This window comes from Bemisia tabaci, chromosome 3 (genome assembly GCF_918797505.1).
Source record: "Bemisia tabaci chromosome 3, PGI_BMITA_v3".
NCBI classification, from domain to species: Eukaryota; Metazoa; Arthropoda; class Insecta; order Hemiptera; family Aleyrodidae; genus Bemisia; species Bemisia tabaci.
The window spans coordinates 28,090,521-28,112,524 of NC_092795.1; the positions used below are offsets into that span (position 1 = coordinate 28,090,521).

Here is a 22,004-nt window from a genome sequence, read left to right on the forward strand (position 1 = left end):
GCTCTTACCAGATTATGGTACAAATTCCTACCTAAACTTAAGTAGTCACTGATTAGTCACAGAGGATCATTTTGGTAAAAATTAGAACAAAAAAAACAACAACAACAAAATTGGAGTTCATTGCTTGCACCAAAGATTAGGTACAGAGTGTCTACAGACTTGGCAGAATAAAATTCCCTTACTTTTACAGGTTTTCTCGGATCAAAATTATCAGATTTTCCTGCTTTTCACTTTCATAATTTGCACACGTAGAACTGAAAATGAGCAATTTTTGGCATATACTTCACTACATATGACAGAAACATGTGAACCAGTTTTTTTTTTTTTTTCTTTTTTCCTTTCAGGAACTTAACATTAGATTAAGTGCAATTTCAATTTCTTATTACAAATTATTCCCCTGTCCACTATTCACAATGTAATCCAAAGCTTTAAATCCTGAACCAGACTGAGACGCAGTTTGAATGGATAAAGCTAATGTTTTCTCAAGTTTCATGATTTTTCCAATTTTATTCATAATTCTCTCGACTTTTCCCTGATTCCCCAGGCCTGATAAAATTCCCTCTCGATCCCCGGTGTTCTAGACCTGTAGACACCCTGTTACACAGATATGCTTAGTTTTCTCTTTCATTAAACTCCTGCACCATCAGCTATTCTTTCATAATCATTGCATTTTCAATGAAACCAACATAGTTTTCGATGTATAGAACCAGAAAATTTAGAGAAAGCTACATAAACAAAGTGAGTAAAGAAACCTACGAAACAAAAAAAATCAGGAAATGTTGTAAGGATGTGGAAACCTCTTTGTTCATCAGGTTATGAAACAAAATTTTACGATAAAATTGCAAGAACTGTAAAATTATGTGGAAAAGTATTTGGGATATTCATGCAATAAAATGTTGAATACGAAGGAGTTGTTACCAAAAGATAAGGAGAGGGACAAATAAAGCGTAAAATACAGCTTTATGTGTGAGGTGTATGGAGACCATCAAATGACTTAGCTCTCAAGATCAATCCAACATGCACAAATAAAAATTCTCTACAAATCAGTAACTATGCAAATAATATAATCTTTGCGTTGCTTCAATTTTGGTGCAACAGGGTTTTCTCGAAGCTGGGGGTGAGTATTAATGTGACAGCATTAGCTATTGAGCCCATGCCCTTACTTGCCAATTGCTGCATGAAATTCAACAGAGGTTAGAAATAGAGCAATGTTCTTACGCTCTTCAGCAAGGAATAAATGAAATATTAGTTAGTTTTCGGAGGAAAAATAAAGTGAGGGAGGGAGTCATGAAAAACTATACTTGAGATACACGCTATTTTAGTTCCACCATAGATTGGAAAATTAACAATCAAGGCAAGTGAGAAATGAAGTGACAAAGCAAAAAGTTTTCTTTAAATAAAATAAAATCGTCGAACTACAGCTATCCATGCACAATGGGATAGAGAGAAAAGAGGTTGAAGGTTGTGATTTGGAAATAAAGAAGTAAGACAAAGAGGACCGCAAGATTGAAAATTTCTGACCAAAACTAAATGATTGGAGAGGAATGAGAACAATTTCTTCATTTAAAATTGGCAAAATATAAGCTACAAATTTGTCAACTACTAAGATCAGTTGGAGCAAAATTATTTCAAAAATTATTTTTTGTAAAAACATTTCAGACCTAAAAAATTGGATAAGATGGGACGACTAGAGGCTAAATTTATCCTATTTACATGAGGAAATCTTGACACTGCTGAGTTACAAAACATGAAAAACAGAGACTCTATCTTGCTTTGAAAAGTTCTGGGGTGCCTTATTGAAAAACTTAAGTGCTGGAGCACTTCTAGAATTCTTAGAGCTATTCAAACAAAAAATGAGGACACACGAATTTAAAAACTGATGACAAATGAGGATGCAATTCTGACAAAAAACTGAGAGGGGAAAAAAAGCTTCAGAGAAACAATTTTTACAGAAAATATGTAAATTATTATTCCTAAAGGAAAGGATATTGTTACTCAAAGGAACCTCTGTTGATAGTTAATAAAATAGTACATTCATGCAAAAATAACTAGTCCGATTGGCACCAATCTAATGAAATCTAAGGTCTCTATATAACTCGGATGTTAGTAGAGTTTAAGGGGCAGGGAACTTACTCGCTCGCCTGCGGGAATGTCATCCCAGTGAAGGAGGGGGATAGCGTTTCAGTGTACATCTCGCAACCGGTTCCTTGAAGGTAATCGTTCTGCCATGCTTGCGTATCTGGTGACTGAAATACGCAATACACTCACTCAACACCATTGCATCGAAACACAGAGGAAAAATCAAAATTCAAAAAGGGGAGGGAGAGGAATTGGCAGGTGCGTTTCGTGGAGCTGAATCAGAATCAAAAATCAAAACTTGGCACTTTGAAATAAAGAAGAGGAGGGGAAAAAAATACTTCAAATACTGCGTTTCTCTGACTGCAATAAGAACTTGATGAATAGCGAGATCCCTGATATTTTGGGAGAGAGGTTCTCCCTCCTCCACTTGCAAGAATGTCACAACAAAAATGTTATTTCGCTGTCTCAAGAGTAATTTAAGAATACTCTTGATAAATTTGCCTATTTCTATGAATTTAAACACTTTTTGGTCATGTATTGAGGGTATTCTGGGAATTTTTGAAATGTTGCTCTCCTTAAATAAGATCAAATAAACCAGCAAAAACTCCAAAATACATATATTGACTGATCCTTTTGGTTTCAAGTTTTAGAGACCTGCAAATGTGTTGTAAATTGAAATTTTCTTCACTATATAAGATCAAAACGGGAAAATATATACCGGACTCTGTTAGAAGACCTATCGTGATCTATAGACAAAAAATATTACTTTGGTTTATCCTCTCATTCCTCTTGCCCGGTGCAAAACACTTTTGTAAAACTCTGTAATAGAGTGTAATATGGGTGTGATGGTCTAAAATCTTTCCTTCACCGTGGCACTATATTATTCGTGGATGGGAGTCATTCATAGGGGCAAGAAATTAAAGAGGAGGTTTTGAAAAGGAAAAAAAAAAGAATGAGGGAATCCAGTTTTCTTGTACATTGTAATTTGCCTGATCATGACTGCACAAAATTGAATGTATGCTGGTCACAGAGCTGAGGTTCTGGTCTATCAAGAAAAAAGTTTGAAGAGAAGTTTGCTTAAGAAAACAAAAGAGAGCGCTGACAGGAAAGAGAAGAAATGTCTGACAGTTTTTATGAAGAGGCAGAAAGTATGATACGACACAACATAGCTTGGCAGTGATCCGTGCATTCTGATTTGGATTTTCAAAGGCATCTTTGTCTGGACCATGCAGACTTTCTTATAAAAATTTTTTGACGCTAGATCCCTAGTGGGATTAACCTTCAGAGGGCTTACAGAATGATTTGTGATATTCTATTCTCATCAATTTTGAAAGGTTGATGAAGCTGTTTTCAATTATGAATTGAACTTAGGTCCCAAAGACTCAGCAGCAAAAGTCAAAGATCAATCGCGGAAAACACTGAAGATGGGGCACCACTCACCCGCATGCTTCTGTACTGATAAAATTATCGCAAGGGTATTGTCATCAAAGCATTTTTGTTTCTATCAGTTTTGTTATTTATGAAGCATTTAAAGATCAAACCCCTGATTATTACTTTGTGAAGAAGTTTTAAGATATTATTCCTCTTCTTGGAGAGCTACTGAGAGTAACTACAACTAATATGGCTAATTCTGTTTATTTCTTTTACCATTAGAATTGTTTTTCATCAGCTCTGCTGAATGTGCACTCTTAGGTTCTGGTTTCTGCTAAAATTAAGATAAAGAAAACTGCACCCAACTCGAAATGGAACGGCAATTCACTATGATGGATTTAGGGTAATTTTTGAGGGACTGGCAATGGTAGAAATCTCAGCCTAAATTAATAAAAGGTACCATTTTCATTGATTGATTCAATTTTCGGTTTTCTTTTAGAGGAGAATCAATGATGACAATAGGAACAATTTCAGACCAAAATCTGTGAAAAAATTCTTGCAAAAATTGTTTAACACTATAGAGGAGGCAGCCATTCAACTTATGCATGAAACCTTCCAAGAATCTTTTTTTAGAGAGAAAAAGGTTGTTTTCCTTAGCTAATGACTTCATTGTCTTTTGTGACAATTAAATACAGATGGCATGAAAGTTAGTGCACAAACTCAACCGCATTGTGATTTCATCATATTGGCACTTAGCAGCTTAAAGGATTGGTTTCCTCTGAAAATATTGAGAGAATTTCATGTCACTGAGAATTCTTCTTATGTATTAATTACACAAGTCATGCTGCATGAAATCTCAAAACACCTCAGAAAAGATAATCATGAGAAATTTAAACAGCAAAACCTAAGATACAAAGATAAATGGTATTCATTTTGAACCAGCCACTTTTTCCGTATCATTGGCTAATAGTTGCAGTATTGAACTATTTTCATTTATACTCAGTGATAAAAATTATTTTAAATATTTGCTTCGTGCTTGCTTCACACTTAATATTTAAAATTGTTACGGGTCTAAAATTGGAGTTGAGAGCACATGGTCGTCTCAAAAGGTAAGTGGAGTTGGAAATACAAATTCAAACGTGTGAACTAGCTTAATCATTTAGGAGCCAAAATAAAGGACTTAGAAATTGTTCTAAAAGCAAAGCAAAATCTAGAGGGAAAACAGGATTATAATTGGCGAAATGTTTCATACTTGCTTTGCATATACTGGTAAAAAAAAATGCTAAATAAGTGACTAAAACCCAAAAACAACCATTATGATTGAAAAAAAAAATCCATTTGGAGTAAACCATTAAATTCTTGAAATATAGCAATATATACAATTAGGGTTGGCTCAAAATAATTGAAGACTCACTTTCAAACCAAAAACCTGCATTTTCATTTGCAGATTCAGGAATCAAGGGGAAAGGATTAAATCTAAAATCTTATGAATGCAAGGAAATAGCATGGCCAAAAAAAAAACCACTTTCCTAGGGTGAAGGATGATTCTCATAATGGCTCGACAAAAAATGCAATGGCAATGATTACTAATAATGGATCCATGTTTCCAACCAAAACAAGGATAACCTTAATCTTACATTCAACATGTTTTATTCAGCTTCTTCAGGTTTTAAGAAGCAAAAACTTTCAAAAAAGTGAAAGGTTAAGGTAATTTTTTTTTGGTTTGAAGACATTAACGTATTCAATAAAGTAGCTGCTAAGTTAGTCTACTGAAATTTTTCATAGATCTTTGCCCGACTGAAAATAGACTCAAAATGGGAGGAATTCAAAACAGGGACTCACGTCTACCTCTAAAAGAGCGTAAGTGCTCTTTCAAAGATGAGATTCCTTTGAAAACCCACACATAGCAGAATTTCCCTTTAAAGTTTCACACTTCAAAATTGATGTAAGGAACCATAGACGTACACAAATTGCCCATCCACGACAGTACATGGAAATATAGAACAAAGAGGAAAGAACGCAATACGAAACTCAGAAACCAGTGCAAGAAGATAACACCTAGAATGTCTCCATATTATACACCATATGGTAGGCTGCGAAGTCACTAACTTACTCAGCAGCTTGCGCGAACGGTATCCCGATGAACGAAGTGCTGAGTGTTTCAGTGTACATTTCCATCCCAGTCCCGCGCAGGTAATCATTTTGCCATGATTGCATTTCAAGGGACTGATCACAGCGCACGTTCTAAAAAATACACCACTTTTAGATTTATAACACGTGCTCTGACCATATGTGACCCTCCAATCGAGCGCTTCAAGTATCTTTCTAGCAAAACAAGATTTCACTTGTGCCTAATTTTAACTCGCTCATACTTGAGCCTTACTTTTGACCCATTAATTTTTCTTCCAATTTTTTTTACTTCCTCATTGCCAAGTATATGTATTTTTTCCTATGAAATATGATCAGAAATTCTTAAAAGCTCTAGATTAAGAGCAGACCAATTTGAGAAAACTAGAAATGTTCTTTGCTCTATTAAGGGAAATAATCTTCAAACATTTCATTTTAAACCCGTCACAGATTGTATAGCAAAGACAAAATCGTTTTGTTCTTAGGAGAAAACAAAATTTAAGCTCTATGAGATTAAACTGTTCTTACTTTTCCATACTTATGACTATCAGTCCAAAAAGTAGATTAAATGTAAAATATACTTTGAAAAGTTTATTGGAATTGTATGAACAACCTGTGAGAGGAATGAGCAAAATTTCGAGATTCTAACTCAAAATACAAATTAGAACCTTACAAATGGGTAGAAATGCCTCCTTCATTCACATACTTAAAGCTTTCACTATGGACCTATCTTTCAGAATACACTCACTGTCAAAAATATAAAATTGAGACACAAACATTTTGGCTTCGCAAAGTGCCTTGTTTTATTTAATTGCAAGAATCTTGACAGTGAGTGACTATCCTTGCGTTTTTAAAAACTTCGTGATCAAATTTCCAAAAAAATTACTTACTCCTTCAATAATGTGCATGAATATTGATATTTTGGGAAAAATGAGAACCCTTACCGTTTTGAAAGATCGCATAGCAAAAAGATTGGCCATCATGGTGGAAAACCCTGGCGCAAGACAACTTTGAGCAATAAATCCAAGCTTGAGTTCAGCCAGGCAAATCACATCGTCACCTTGTTTCCAGTCCCAGGAAGGAATGTTTAATAGATATGCCTGTAGACATGCCAATTTAAAATGAGAACTTTTAATCATCCAAAAACCATGCACACATGGTCATGGAAAGGATCAACAGCACAGAAGACTCTCAGTTTAGTCTATCTGTAATAAGTGTTCAATGACCTCTCATAAACTCTAAATGATTGACTGTGTTTAATTCTCTTAATCTCAGAATCTCCTTTAGGGTATATTAAGCCTGAAAAGCAGGACTGTAGAATGATCACATAAAATGCTGCTGTTTGAGCATCTTGAGTTTCTGCTATGTTGCGAATTTTTCCTGCTAGATCTGAACTTCAACTTTGCATTAATGGGTCTCTTCTAAAGTTCCCAACACAGAAAGAGCTGTGTGAAACTAGGATTAGTGATATTCATTGCTATATTTAGAGGTCGTGGTAATAATTAATGGGTTCCTGGTACAGAAAAGCCAGCCTCATGAAACCAGACTGCAAAACACTGAATTTAGTATTAACTTGGAGCTCTCAGAGCAAAAGTCACTGCGTGATACTCACTTTATTGTGATACTGCATCAATTGAATGATGACTCGAATATCGTCTGAATAGTTCTTGATTGATATGACCCTCATTATATTCGCTGCATCTTCTGCATCTGGATCTTGGCAATATTTGTTCGCCAGAACTAAACAAGCATCAGCTTCGTGAACCTTGAAAAAAACACGCAGAAACTTTAAGGCACAAGTGCTTAAAATTTTAGAGTGTACATTCAAATTTGTGTACTGTACTGTCCGATGATTGAGCTTTTTGAGAGGGAATTCTCTGCACAATTACAATTGTTTTTTGCAAAATGGAATGTTTCATGATAACACACATCTTTTTAAGGGTTGGTGGAGAGGAGATTTTAGAATAATTTTATGATGAAGTGTCGTCTTTCCTTTCATAAATCATGTTTTGATTGTTCTTTGATAAAAACAGAGAAAATGCAGTTCTTAGCCTCAAAAAATATGCATCTGCTAATAGTGAATCACAAACACTGATGCAAATGTTCACGCAAATCTTTGATAAAAAGCGATCGGTAAGTTTCGTTTTCTTAACACTGAAAAATTCATACAAGGAATTTACATTTTGACCAACAAGGTAAAATTTTAGAGAGACGCAGAGCGGTCACTTTGATCTGGTCCAAAACCCATCATAAACTTTACAGGTTAGGACCATTATAGTTTATGCATAACATTATGGTAGAGTTATCGGTGAAATGGAGCTCCTGCAAGCCACGGGCATTGGTGACGGTAAACTCAAAGAAAGTTCTTAAAGTTGAGGCTGTGATGTAGGCTATTGCCTCTGCTATATGATGGGAGTCCACTGCTGTATTGAGTCAACTTGCCATGCACAGACAGGGAGCGAATACCTACATTAGCAGGGGCCGTGGCTAAAGCCTTTTTAGAGTCCACACAAAAAGCAGCAACCTTGCTGATGTATTTGCTCCCTATCTGTGCATGTAAAGTTTGACTAGATATAAAGGTAGACTCCTCTCGTAAAGTAGGCAATCTTTCCATTACAGTATTACACTGCTGCGTTGAGAGCTTTATTTGCTTTTAAAGAAAACCAGTGGCACCATTGTGTTTCTTGTGAAATTTTACACAGGATTAAGTGCATGAGGTGCAAATCCCTCTCCGCTTGAGGGACGCAAGAGCTCCATTCTCTATGCAGAATTGCAGAGATAGGGCTGAATAAATAAGCAGAGTTATCAACTGACCACCTAAATTTGAAACTCCATGAATCAAGTAGGCAATTTTTAGCTCATAGCCAAGGCAACCCTTCTCATACATTCAGCCTTACATCTACATATCTATTTGCGTCAAGACCCTCTCATGAGGTAACAGTCAATAGCCATCAGGGTTTTAACTTTGAGGGCTATTTTTATGAATTCAAAAGTGATTTTGAATAGGTTGAGGAACATAAAAGCCTTTCAAGTGAGATTTTAAGTTGGATCAATGGATCAAGTTGCAAATTTCACTGAGCTCCTTGGAGGACATGTGACTCAAAAGTACATAAGTCCACTAAATTGTACATCATGAAGTCTTAAAACTTTTATGCCAACACATTTGAGAAATTAGAACAAGCTAACATGAAATGAATTAATCGACTAAATATCTACTAAACAAGACAAATATGCAATATTAATGGGTTTGATAGAAAAGATGGAAAAGAAAAAAATATAAGATGAAATAAATGATTCAGCGAGACAAGCAAAAGGTAAGCAGTGAGAAGGCAATACCACATAGACGATAAGGCAGTGTAAAGTAATAAATTCACACTTACTTGGTAAACTAGGGCACACATATTTTACCGATCATGAACTAAACAGCTCACTTAAATTAGGTTTTAATTGAACATTAAATATGAATTAGATTCACGCTAGGAACAAGAGGTTAAGACTTCAAAATGATCAACATTTATTGGTGCTACTATGGGCCTAATTCTTTCCCTGATCTATGGGAATAATCGTAAAAATAATTTAGAGGTATCATGCAATAGGTCTTTTGTGCAAAAAATGGCCCATAAAAATGTTATTTTCAGGGCACTAGTGCAAAATGAAAAGTAAGAAAATGGTCATGGGCAATTTTTTTCTCCACGTTTTCGTTTTTGAGAAAATCACATTAGAATGGACAAACGCACTTGCATTGAGTACTCCAAACCCCCTATGGCCCAGCATAGATACCATGACCTATCGCTTTTACACATTGAGTCAATGAGCAACACCCGTTTAAATAATTTTCGATACATGTATATCATCAATGAATCTTCACAAAGTGGATGTCATGCAACTTAATTCTAATTCTGCTATACTTTATGGATAAATTCCTTTCATTAATTTATTGTAAATTACAATAGTTATTGCTTCCCAAAAACAGACTGGGCGGCAGCACAATGTATAATAGGAACTCTCCTTTCTGGATCACTTAAAATCACCAGAGAGAGAGAGAGAAAAAAAAAAAATCACTAAGTAATGGCCCGAACTGTGTAAGAATCACCTCGACAAAAGAAAAATTGCATGAAAGTCCTTGAAAAACCTTGCTCATCTAATCTCAACAAAAATGATTAATTGGTTTTGAAATTTGTGTTTCTTTACATCAAGGACTAATTCGATGGGACTCAGGATTACTCATCTTATGAAATGAGAACTTAAGGAGTTTTAGTGAAAAAGTTGCACGGTTCCTATACAGAAATGCAGCATAACTTATTATTTCCACACTGCTGTAGAAAGTTACAGGTCTCAAATGAGTGATCCCTGTCTTCAGTAACTGCTCTGCATCCTCAATTCTCCGCTATCACATTTTATTTCCTCAATCTCCCAGGTTTTGAAATGCTGATCTTCATTACCCTTCTTTTTTTCTCACTGGATTCCCCCTCTATTGAAAATGAAAGGACAGAAAAAATGAAGAAATACGACAGTTTTCAAATACAATATGCACACGCACACACATGAACAATGATTACATTGTGTCCATAAAAAGCTACTTTGAATAGACAACTCAAATTTACAGCAACGACATGAGGTTAGCATAATATTTTTGGTATCAGAGGTCCGACTTTTACATGACACGGAGTATTGACCTATTACTTGAAATTCTTAATATTATTGTCTGTCTGCCATTAACTTTGGCTGGTTTAACTCTATAACCATACAGAAAATACAAAACCCGATTTAAGTTGGAAAAGTAGTCAGAAGACCGTCATGTGGCACAAATTTTAATTTTTTACTTTTAGTTTTTCAAAGGCTCTTTACAAAGGCTACTTTTAGTTTAAAAGGTTTAAAGGTTAAAAGGTTTAAAGGCTTAAAGGTTTTAAAGGTTTTTCAAAGGCTACTTTTAGTTTTTTAGGTCTCTTTTTTTCATTCTGTAGAGCAGCCTTAACCTGCTCAAATATTTATTTGGCTTCAGTCAGAGGTAGCATTACCTACATCATCTGTAGAGCAATGTTTAATTCAGTGTTGCAGACATTGGTGAGTGTCGAGTAATGGTAAACTTAGCGTTTAAGTAATTTATGGACAGTCCCTGTAGGCAGTACTTGGTGCAATTCACAGCATGATTCTTTGACATTAAATCGTCATACTAATTATAAATTAAGATTAAAGTGTTAAAAAATGATATTGGGACTATTTAGAGAACGGTTTCGTCATAATGATATCTCACAAATGCTGCGGAAATACTTTAATTTTCAAAGAGAATTTGCAAGAGTGTTTCAACTTGGAAAAATAACATTTCTATTCTGACTCAATTCAAGGAAAGAGATTTGCAGTTTTTCAAGTCGGTTAGGTATTGAAAGCATACAAGAGAGAGAAAGGATGATGTTGACTAGAAAGCAACACTTAACGGACACGTTGTATTCTTGATTACACATAGGTCACAATGGAAGCAGTCGCTTGGGGATTTTGGGGAAATTGTGAGAACTAGTCAACGTACCTTGACCCTTTGAAGATCAATTGGATTCATAATTGATCCTTGGAAGAATTCTACAGTTGTAAAGTGTCTCTTGAAAAGGCCCTCAAGTTCCAAATCAGGCGGTTTCCTAAAGACATTTAATTTAAGAAGCACAACCAAACAAATATGATAAAGAAAAATAAAAAGAAAAGAAAATAAAACGACACGGTTCAAATAATAATAAAAAATTGCACAGCCATGATACAACCTAGAGGAAATGAAAAAGAACTTGAGATAAGAGAGTTTATACAAAAAAGTGCTGTTTCAAAATGGCAAGAGAGAACTTAAAGATGATTGCGAGATGAGCAGGCAAGAATGTCTCCGACTCAGTCTAGGATTCTAATCTAAAAATGCGAATAATACTTCTAGTGAGAGCCAGGGATTAACAAGGGGATGTTACATTAACTGAAGGACAATCCTGCATCCTTGATCATTGCATTTTCTTATTATTGTTATTATTTTTTTTTTTTTTACGTTTTCTTGTGCTTCTGCTAAGAGCACTGGGTGGCTAGATTGCAGTGGTATTTCAAAAAATGTTTGATCAGTATTTGATTTTAAAATGCCTTGAAGAGGACAGATTACATTTAAACGTTTCTCATTGAATGAGCCATGACAGTAAAATGAGGGAAAACGCAAATGAAATTGGTCTACTTTTAAGGCCTAGATTATGATATAGTGGCTGAAATATTGTCAAGTTCTCATGGTTAGAATGCATTACTGGTCGACAATAACACAAGGAAGTCATTCAAGAGAATTTGGATCCTTCAGGTAACACAACAAGGGAAACGAAGAGAGCTGTATTGTAAAAAAATAAAAAATTAAAATTTCAACCAAAATTTTGAGTGGTGGAGAAACTACTACCAGTCAGGATAACTTTGCCAAAGTGTACAACAGAGCGAGAGAGGGAGGCCTTGAAATAAGCTAAATGAGCTAGACATTTTTAAGGTATGAGGAAAGGAGGGGTGAACATTAGAACAAGGGAATTGAGAGGAGACGAAAAGTTAAAGTGAAGATTTCCAATGTACTCTTTGTTAAGTTCAGTAAACCTAGGTTCAATTAAGCATGTTCAGGCAACTTCACACCTCATGTACACAGAAATGGTAAAACTAAGAAGAATTTTGTTTCAGATTTACGTGAAAATATTTTTTATCAATGATGATAAGTTTACATTATAATTTTTTAAGAAAACTATGTTTATCCAAAAGGAGCTTTTGTCGAAAGGTACCTTTGTCAAAAAATTGGAAATTGGAGGCAAGTTTTTACACCTTGATGTGCAGATTTTGCTCTTCCGTTCATGGCTCACTTTTTCAATTTTTTTTTGTTTCCCTTTTTGAGGTTTCAACTTACTCTATCGAGTAATTGATTGAGACTTAAGAATTTCACGGCTAGAGCAAAATTACCCTAATTCAAAAGAAGGGAGAGGAAAGGGGAAAAGATAAATTTTACAATTTACAAATTTCTAGCCAGCTGAATGAAGACTGTAGAGATGCAGTAACAGAGGGTATAATACTATGAGCAAGAGGGATGACCGAGCGATGTGTGAAAGAGGTGACAGTTACCTTAACTCTCTCTAGATCTACGGCATTCATCATTGTGCCCTGAAAAAACTCGACTGTAGTGTAGTGACGTTTCAAAAGGCCTTCGAGTTCCAAATCAGGCTCCTTTCTGAAACGCATATGCAAGGGGAATATGACTGAACAAGGTTTCGGGAATGGTGACGCCCACCATAGGATTGAATCATCTTCTGCTCTGTCACTACTTGTCTATGGAAAAATTTCCATGGAAAGTTCTGATTTTAAAGGTTTTCTCTTTTAGACACAAGCTTTCATAATAGTTGCCTATCGACCTTCCTTCTGCACCTGAGCGGTTACTTGAAGATAGAAGCAAATGCCTGATCTTACGATCAACGGGCCAGAACTGAATAGGGGGCAAATCAATATGGACTGAGAGGAAATTTTAAAATAGCAATGATTTCTCTCAAACGAAAAAATGAACATAGAAAAAGTGAGATTTTTCAATGGGACTTAACAGAGAATTGGGTAAATTTTGTGAAAAAATATGGAGTGAAGACCATTCTTATCATGATAAAACAAACATATGGGGGGGGGGGGGGGGGCTTGATTTAAATGAGCAACTTCAAACTTTAATATTTCTTAATTGAGTGAGAATTTTTAAAATTAGACAAAAAAAAAAAAAAATACAGATGCAACCTTGTCCATTTGGGATGGCTTTAATGCTAGCAAGATGAAAGACAAGAAATACAAAGTATTTGTTATGATAGTTCCTTTAAAAACAACAAAATGGGTTTTGAGCAAATTTCCTATTCTGTTGGATTTCTATCCAATACGTCAGTAACTACTTTTGGATAAATTTTGAAAAACATTTTGAAGAATTGATGACCCTGAGGTGCTTGCCCATGGTATTGAAGAGCTCTTGTGATTTTAACTCTAAATTATTGGTATTGCCTTATGGTGCTAAAAAATACTATCACGGAAAGTTTCATGAGAAATTTCCATTTTGAGCCTTCATCTTATTTAAATTGTTTACACTTCCTGAATGCTTAAAAGATCTAATTTAATCAAATATGTGTAATGTTATCCCCCCCCCCCTCTTTAAATTATTTTCTAGACATTTTTTGCACGAGGACTATTGGCACAGTTAGGAAGAAGGACAGTGTTACTTCATTTTCGTTTGGCAAGAATCAAATTGAAAACCTGAAATGAGTTCTAAGTGACTTATATGTATATCATACAACATAAATGTTTTTAAGTTGAGGAAACGTTTTTCAGGCTATTGATAAATTTCAGTTGTTCTTTCCCTCTCTTGATGATACTATTGAGACTATTGAGAGAACAATCAGATATTGACTGAACTGATTTTGGTGAAACTGAAACTAAGGAACTTTTGAGAAATGGATAATACATTCATGTTAATCCTGCCAAAAAAAACTACTTGGGAGAGATAAGGAGAATAAGGGAGTGCAAAAAGGGGTCTAAAAACCTGACTGTGGAAGATTTTGAATCACTGATGCTCATCGCAGTGATTGAAGGTTGACTGATTCAGCCTCTAGGTTTCAATACTCATACCATGACCATATTGGTCTCAACTCAAAAAACAAAGGCACCTTTCCAACGAAAAAAAAAAAACGTAATAATAATGACAGAGGAGTACCCATAGGTGGCCTCAAATCATAAATGTTAGCTCTCACGATTGCATTCAACACATGAAATATTCTTGGCACATAATGCCAGGTGAAGAGTTCTCCTTAACCAATGGAGATAGATGGTTCTAAAATTACACATCAGATGTTATGAGGTGATCATGGAATTACCTAATGTCTTGTACTAAGCTGATAGAGCTCAGTAATGACAAGAGTTAACATATTAAAATTCTCTGCCATAAAGACACTTTTTTACTTGGTAACAACATAAAAAAGGTTAAAATGCACACTAAATCTTAAGTGCCAAGTTCCTGCATGGCAAACAGGACAGACACTAGAGCTTTTCAGTTTAAAATATCTGCTGTGTGTTTTAAGGAAAAAAATACATTGACAGTAAAACTAATAGACTCTGTGCATATATTGCAGTATTCAAAAAGTCGTCGCTTATTTCATTTACTTAAAAGCAAACTATAATCTGAATCACGAAAAGGCTGAGGGGCATAGTCAGGTGAGCAGCTTGATTTATTGCTAAAGGGTTGATGGATTTCGGCGAGCCAGGGTCATTTCAATGTGCCAATGTACCTGTATTACAACCCTAACCAACTGATCAATACCCCAAGCTGATCACTAACTTTGCCCTTTAGCCCCCACTTTTTGTGTCATAGGTTAAAATCGAAATTTTTCCATTAAAGTTTTATTGTATATTTTAATTAGAGCAAAGAGAGATCATGCAAAATTTCACTAACTAAATTCACTTAATTTTCTTTCATTCAAACTGAAAAGTGAAAAGAAGGTTTTCAACAACACAAGATGAGGTACAGAGGTTTTAAGTTCCACCACAGATATTTGAATTCTTTCAAAATTTACTCATTAAGCAATTAATGAAGAATAGAACAATATCTTTAATTGATTTAATGAGAAAGCACTGAAATATATAATTCAAGGTAAAATTAATTGAACAGACTTAGGCATGAACAGCAGCCTGACTGCATTTCATGTTGCCAAATCCTCTCATGGTTTATTTCCTCACACGGTACTTTGCTGTTAAATACACAATGAGAGGCTATTGGACATTATCTGATGTGGTTAGGCTGGATGTTAAGTTGACTATCGATTATAGACCTCCAATAAACTAAAACCTTGCTCTTCACAATGAATATAAACTGAAGTGTATATAGCTCTGAAAAATCTTGAATCCATCTCATAGTATCCTATCGTTGTACAAAATAGAGCAGGAAGTGCATTTCAGCTTTAAAAGAAGTTTGTACGGGATATTCCTGGTTTTGTAGTTCATTCCATAACATATTTTATGTTCTCTGGAGTAACATGGTAGTATATTAAATCTGTGAGAAAATAACGGAGCTATACCTGTGTAAAAAGACAACTTCTACGTCCACATCTTCTCGGTCCTCGTGCAAGAAGTCTTTCAGAAAATGCGAAACAGATTCGTACGTTATGTGTCCGCAAACTACAATGTGCCTGCAACAAAAAAGAAAAATTTCAGATAACCTGCTCATTGAAACTTAGTGCCGGCAGCTTCTTTTTATTTACTTAAGAAAAGTAAGGATTTAATTGTTTCTAGGGCAAAGAACATGACTTCTGCCGAAAAAAGATCTTGAAATGTTCAAGAGTCCAGATGAAAAACTGGCATTTTTTTAAACAACTTGATTGGTAACATTACCGAAACTCGCCCATGATGTTGATGGGTTTAGGCTGAATTTCAAAGAGAGGAAATATTTCTGAACAGGATATTGGAACAATGCCAAGTCCACGCTATTCTGAGGAGAAAACATAGCTAAGAAGTTCAAAGATTGAAATTATCCCTGGTAACAATGGCTGTGGAAATAAAGTTTAAAAACTCGTAAATTTCAAAGAGGAGACTCTAGAAAATTTTTTTTTGAAATGTCAGGAAATCCTTTTTGTATTTTTTTTTTTACATAAAAATCGTCGCCTTCCTAACATAAGGGTGTAACTGCACTCTGCAATGAGCCCTGTGGTCCATACAATTTGACTGCATTTTGCAATAAGGAACTACAATTTCTCACTACTACATAAAAACACCCATCTGCATAGGGGAACTAATGGCACACATGTTGTTTCTAAAATAAGCCAAAATTTGAACTGCCTTATTGCAAAGAGTAGTCTAATTTAATGATTTTCCCAGCTCTTAGCTCCAGCTGAATAATTTGCAGCTTATTTGATATTCAGCATCAATAGGTTTGAGTGATTTTAAGAATTCAATAAAATTACTAAGTTTTTCCTACAAAATTCGTTTAATGGAAATTCCACATAAAATTTACTACATTTTGTTACTAAAATCGTGCATTATAATCATTTTTTTTTTTTTTTTTTTTTTTTTTTTTTTTTTTTTTTTATTTTTTTTAACTTTTTTAATGTTGTTTTCAAGACCGGAAACGGTCAATGCTACTAAGGGAGGAACTTTAAAAAAAAACGCTGTTGTAAGGGTATCAAAGTGCAAGGTATTGATGTCACCATTTCATTTTGAGACTTTGATTTGGATTTCAGGTCTTATTCACCATGTGATTTCCTCAGAATAGTATGAAACTATGTGGCACTATTAAGATACATGTTTCTGTTTAACAGTGAGTATTCAAGCCACAACTTTGATGTTCTATTCTGCTAGAAATATTTCTACATGTCTACCTTTTCCAAGAAAACGACTACGTATTTCAAGGACAGAGAAAGAAACTTGTCTTACTATTTTTAAGTTATAATTTACCTACCAGAATGTCTTGAGATGTTCATGGAAGGAAAAATACGGAAGAATTTAATGACAAATCAATGTCACACACAAGTCTCTAAAGTAAAGCTTTGGCCATTTTCACATAACTCCGTTTAAAATGTTATTCTCAAGCAACTAAAATTACTAGTATCAATAAAATTTACTTTATAGTATTCAATTCAGTGCCTCACAAATGACTTAACAATAGGACTGAGAGATTATGAAGGGTACAAATTATCGCTGCATTTTTTGGTTCAACTCCGTTGATGCACTAGAGCTTTGAAAAAATCTATCTTGAGATATCTGGCTTATTGGCCACATGACTTAAGTTGCAGTACCCAACTGCCACATTTTTTGTTGCTCCCACTTTATCAATATAATAATGCTGATAAATTTTTGAACTTAGGGCTTCGATTGTCAATTAAATTGTCAGCAGCCATAAAATGTCTTAACTTGTCTTGTGTCATAACTTTGTTTTCTTCCCTGTAAACAATAATTCCGGCTAAAGTTGTTTTCTATCCATTAACTATTGATGTAATAAAAATGGAAATTAGAAAGAGAATAAAAATTTATTAGAACTCTTTGAATATGAAGCTTTTAAGATTGTGTACTCCCACATAAAACCGAAATAGAGTCTTGAAAACTAAGTACTTATTTCCCTCTTTTAATGATAGCTGTTCATTAAAAAAGACCATACATTCTTAAACTATGTAAAATACAAGCAAAATTATATTCTATTTACACTGGAGAATGTCTTTTGATATATCTACGCACTAAAACACATTATCCTGTCTAAAATTTGAAACATAAAAAACAGATCTGTCCTATGACTTGCTAAAGTTCAATATGATTGGTAAATAATTTTTTGGGAAGAGCGCAGATGATTTTAGTGTTATCATGCTGGAAAAAACATTTTCCTGAGAATACATGTTGATAAATGGTCGATACCTCTCTCATCTTGGCTGCAGAACATCATTAAAAAAGACTTACAAGACCTCAGAGCTCCTTCCATTACTGAGAAATTATCTGGGGAACTTCTGTTAACCCGCAGCAGTCAGCAGGTTGCCCATATGTGGTTTGGACAGTTCTCAGTTTAATGACAAATCTTGAAAAATTGTTTCAAATTTTGACAGATTCCAAATAAAGGAAAAAGTATATTCAATCGTTATTGAAATCAAAAATTTGATTCATGATGAGTCTTAAACAACACGACTGTGAGAAAAACAGGATGCGAAATTTAATTGAATCCAATAGATGAAAACCAAACTAAGTAAGTAAAATCAAAACACTTCAGAAGATCAAAAAGGAAATAAAAAAATCAGAAATTGAAAGATTGGAGGATCAAACTTTGGTACTAATGACGTTGTTGAAAACAAATTGAAGCTCAGCACATTCTTTTTTTACTGGACAAACATCTCAAAATAAACTAAGCTCACAAGATGCCAAAACTGACAAATGCACAAGTCATAGTTTCGTGTTTTTATGGTTGGATTTAACACGGAAATGATAAAATATAATAAGGTTGCCCAAATGCTACATTCCAACATCCGATATTTACAGCAACTTACAGATACACGAGGATGCTTCCATTTATCATAATAGCGCCAAGTCAACCACCATAATTTCCAATAAGTTGTTATTTGAATGGTCATGTTATGCACCAACTTTTTTTAAATACTTTGTAAACATTGGATGTAGAAACTTGGCATTTGGACAAATTTAATTATATTTTAATAGACTTGAAGATTTTTGATGATCCAAAAACGAAATTCTTCAGTAAATTGGGGTCTTTGTGGCCTGCTAAAATAATTTTTGTCTGCAATTTTTTATTTCTTTACTTTCCTTTACCACCAAACGAAAATGGGTCTTGCATTGCCCGATAAAAATCATTATATAAGGCTCTCCTCAGTCTGAGAAAGAACTGAAGGAAACAAAAAGAAAAAAACACAATTCATCTCTGGGCAAACTTGTTAATCAAAAATTTGGAGAGACACACTTTTTGTTAATAAGTTAAAGAGGTTTAACTCATCTTTCATTTATTTGGAAGATATACATGAAATGTTCAATGTGCTGTCACATCAACTTTGGAAGAGAAATATGAAACCATTCATAGAGTGTGTAATGCTAAATTTTGGATTTTTCAACAACCCTCCCCCCCCCCTCCCCCCCCATTGAGATGCTTTAATGCTATGATGGCGTGGGTCCCCACCCTTGTACTCGTAAATACAAAATAGCGTAGCGATTTTCTTAACACTTTCTTCACCCATGAAGTGTTGCATATTTTATGGACAGCTCCTAATTGGCTTTCCTTAAAAGCATAAAAAATTATCAGAAATTGGTGACTTCTACGATAGAAGTAGGTTTCAAGTTTTCCCAGTTACATCATTATTGTGTGAAACAGACACACTGGTCCTTTCAAACTATCCATTATGTGTTATGAAGTTTCTGTAAATTATAGCACAAGTCTAGTAGGCTATGATTCAAAAATCTGAATCCAGCCAACACTGGAATGCAGAGAATAATTACAAATGGTTCAGAGAAGCCAGTTCAACAGCCAAGAATAGGTTTGCTTAAAAAACCAGGGATATTGATTATCTTCTTAACCTTTACTTTAGGGGTTATTATGTTTAAATGATGAGTACAAACTAAATGTACATATCTAATTATGAAACTGATACCCGAACAAGAGAAAAAATGAGTAGGTACTGATTCTCATTACAGACAGCCTACTTCACAAGATGAGTTTATAGTACTTTCTCGCATTTCTGATACCTGACGAAAAATCCGAGCATTTTTATACATAATAAATTCATCTTGATTTACGACTATTTTCCAGGCTTATTTTGATCATTTTCAGAGAATCAGGTGTGTCACTGAGCATCAGTCTCGCGATGATATTATCCAATTTTACAGTCAAAGTGAGTAAAAGTGAGGAATGATGGATAAAAGCACTATTTTTCGATTGATGTTGGTAAACAATAACATTATGTGCTCTTATTGCCTTATATTTTAGGAACTTTGATTCTTAAATTAGAAAAAGATTACTAATGCATGTTTAACTGATTATTCAACCTGATTTTTTGAAAATGGTTCAAGTAAATCCAAAAACTGGCATAAATTGAACTACGCTTGATTTGTAATACAAAAATGCTTCTGAAAATAAAAATAAAATTGCATTCAATCTAAATTTCATTTCTTACGAAAAGAAAAAAACCCATAAAATGTTAAATAAGAACAGTACCTAATGGTTATATGTTACTGTAGATAGCAATAAGTTAGTACTAAGGTGGAAAATACTACCTACAAGCACAAGTGTTACATCATCTACAGGTTAGGTCAACACTAGCCGACAGAATAAAACTGCAAAAAATGAAATATTGAACTAAAATGTATATTGAAGCTTAAAGGAAGTTTGCAGAAATCATGCTATGTACCTATTTCAAAAATGCATGAAACGAAACGGGTAGTTGGATAAATATTAACTAGGTAAGAACCAAAACAGAAGAACTGAAACATCAATACACACAATTCTCGATGACAGAGAAAGAAATATCAAGTGTTAAATAATTAGCAAAACTAAGAGTGTACATTCGAACATGGACTTGGAAAAAACTCCTGTTTGCCCGAGGCATATAAAGAATTGAAGGAAAAATACACAAAACTGAGAAAATTTTAGTCACCAGGGAAAAACGAAACAGTGCATCATTAACAATCAAGTTTGTGTTTCCAAAGACTCAAACAGAAAAGAATATTGATTTTCAGAGGAAAAACGGCAAACAAAAGCCAAAAGAGGTCTTCACTTAATAACATCACTTTAAACAATTGCCTCTTCCCTACAAATTTTAAATGTTGGATAATTTATACATTGGAAAAAAGTTCTAACAAATATTTTTCTTTCAAAGTATTTCACTGATATGCCTGAAAACCTGTAATGTCAGCTAAGACCAAAAATGCCTAAAATCAGATTGTTAGGGACACCTTTCTTTGTCCCATGTTCTCATACCTTTTTTTATGAGAACAGTCAACAAGCGGACTCATTACATAACCTGATACTCAACAACCTTAGATATGAATGACCAGATGTTTCAATATTACATTTTTAATCATTTTCCAAGCGACTAAAAAGATAAGTAAGTATGTATTCAAGTCTTTTAAAAAAACCAATGCAGCGACATCTTGATGATTCAAAATTTATTTCAACTGTGTTGTATAAAACAGAGACTTTGTTGCTCACTTTTAATTAATTTTTAAGCTATCCGCCTGTAGGATTGATTGCATTATCTGCAACTCATACTGCTGGGAGCAAGAAAACTTCTGAAGACATGATCTAGGAAAAGAAGGCACTTCATATGCTCATGAATCGTGCGGTAACACCTACCTACTTTGTGAAAAAAATCTTATGCTGAAATCACCTAATTCTGTGCTATCATTATAAAATGATCTAAGAAGGTGAGAATGCAACACTGCATTCAAAAAATGTAAAAAAAAGCTTAAAAATTATATTTAAAGCTTGATATTATATCTAAAAAAAAGCCTAAGCAATATTGGATGAAAAAAAAAAAAAATGTTTTCGGCTGAACGATTACAAATACGATTAATTGAATAAAAGAAACTGGACACCAATTACTGATGGTCACAAAATACAAATTTTTCAATGGTCCCACTAGAAGATTAAAGGCATACAAATGTGTTTTATATCAAAAGGGGCGAGATAAAAGAGCCAATCGATGAAATGCGAAAAATACATAATACATTTCCAGGATCATACTTGTCTAGTTCGTTTTAGAACTGGTGGTAAAATTTTGAGAGACCTCAGAGACAGCGTCTGATTATTTTCAAGAGATGCTTCCTAAAGAGAGCCTTCAAGAAAAATTGAAAAAATTGAACTAAAATCTAACATGATTGATTCATACTAAAGTATGTACTTGTAGAAAGAAAGGGTCTGTAAGTGTCTGTGCTTGAAATCCTGATGAGATGGAGAT

The 22,004-nt window shown here is 34.3% G+C and overlaps 1 protein-coding gene across 1 annotated transcript in view; it reads right to left on the minus strand.

Moving 5' to 3' along the window:
- The window catches only part of slo (calcium-activated potassium channel slo), a 163,182-nt gene that overhangs the window by 49,921 nt on the left and 91,257 nt on the right, over window positions 1–22,004 (minus strand). Inside the window, exons 8-12 of the mRNA XM_019042390.2 lie at window positions 15,648–15,758; window positions 11,102–11,207; window positions 7,190–7,342; window positions 6,522–6,677; window positions 5,564–5,694 (exon numbers count right to left, since the gene is read on the minus strand). Of these exons, the coding sequence (XP_018897935.1) occupies window positions 5,564–5,694; window positions 6,522–6,677; window positions 7,190–7,342; window positions 11,102–11,207; window positions 15,648–15,758 (657 nt within the window). The remainder of the gene's footprint in view (window positions 1–5,563; window positions 5,695–6,521; window positions 6,678–7,189; window positions 7,343–11,101; window positions 11,208–15,647; window positions 15,759–22,004) is intronic.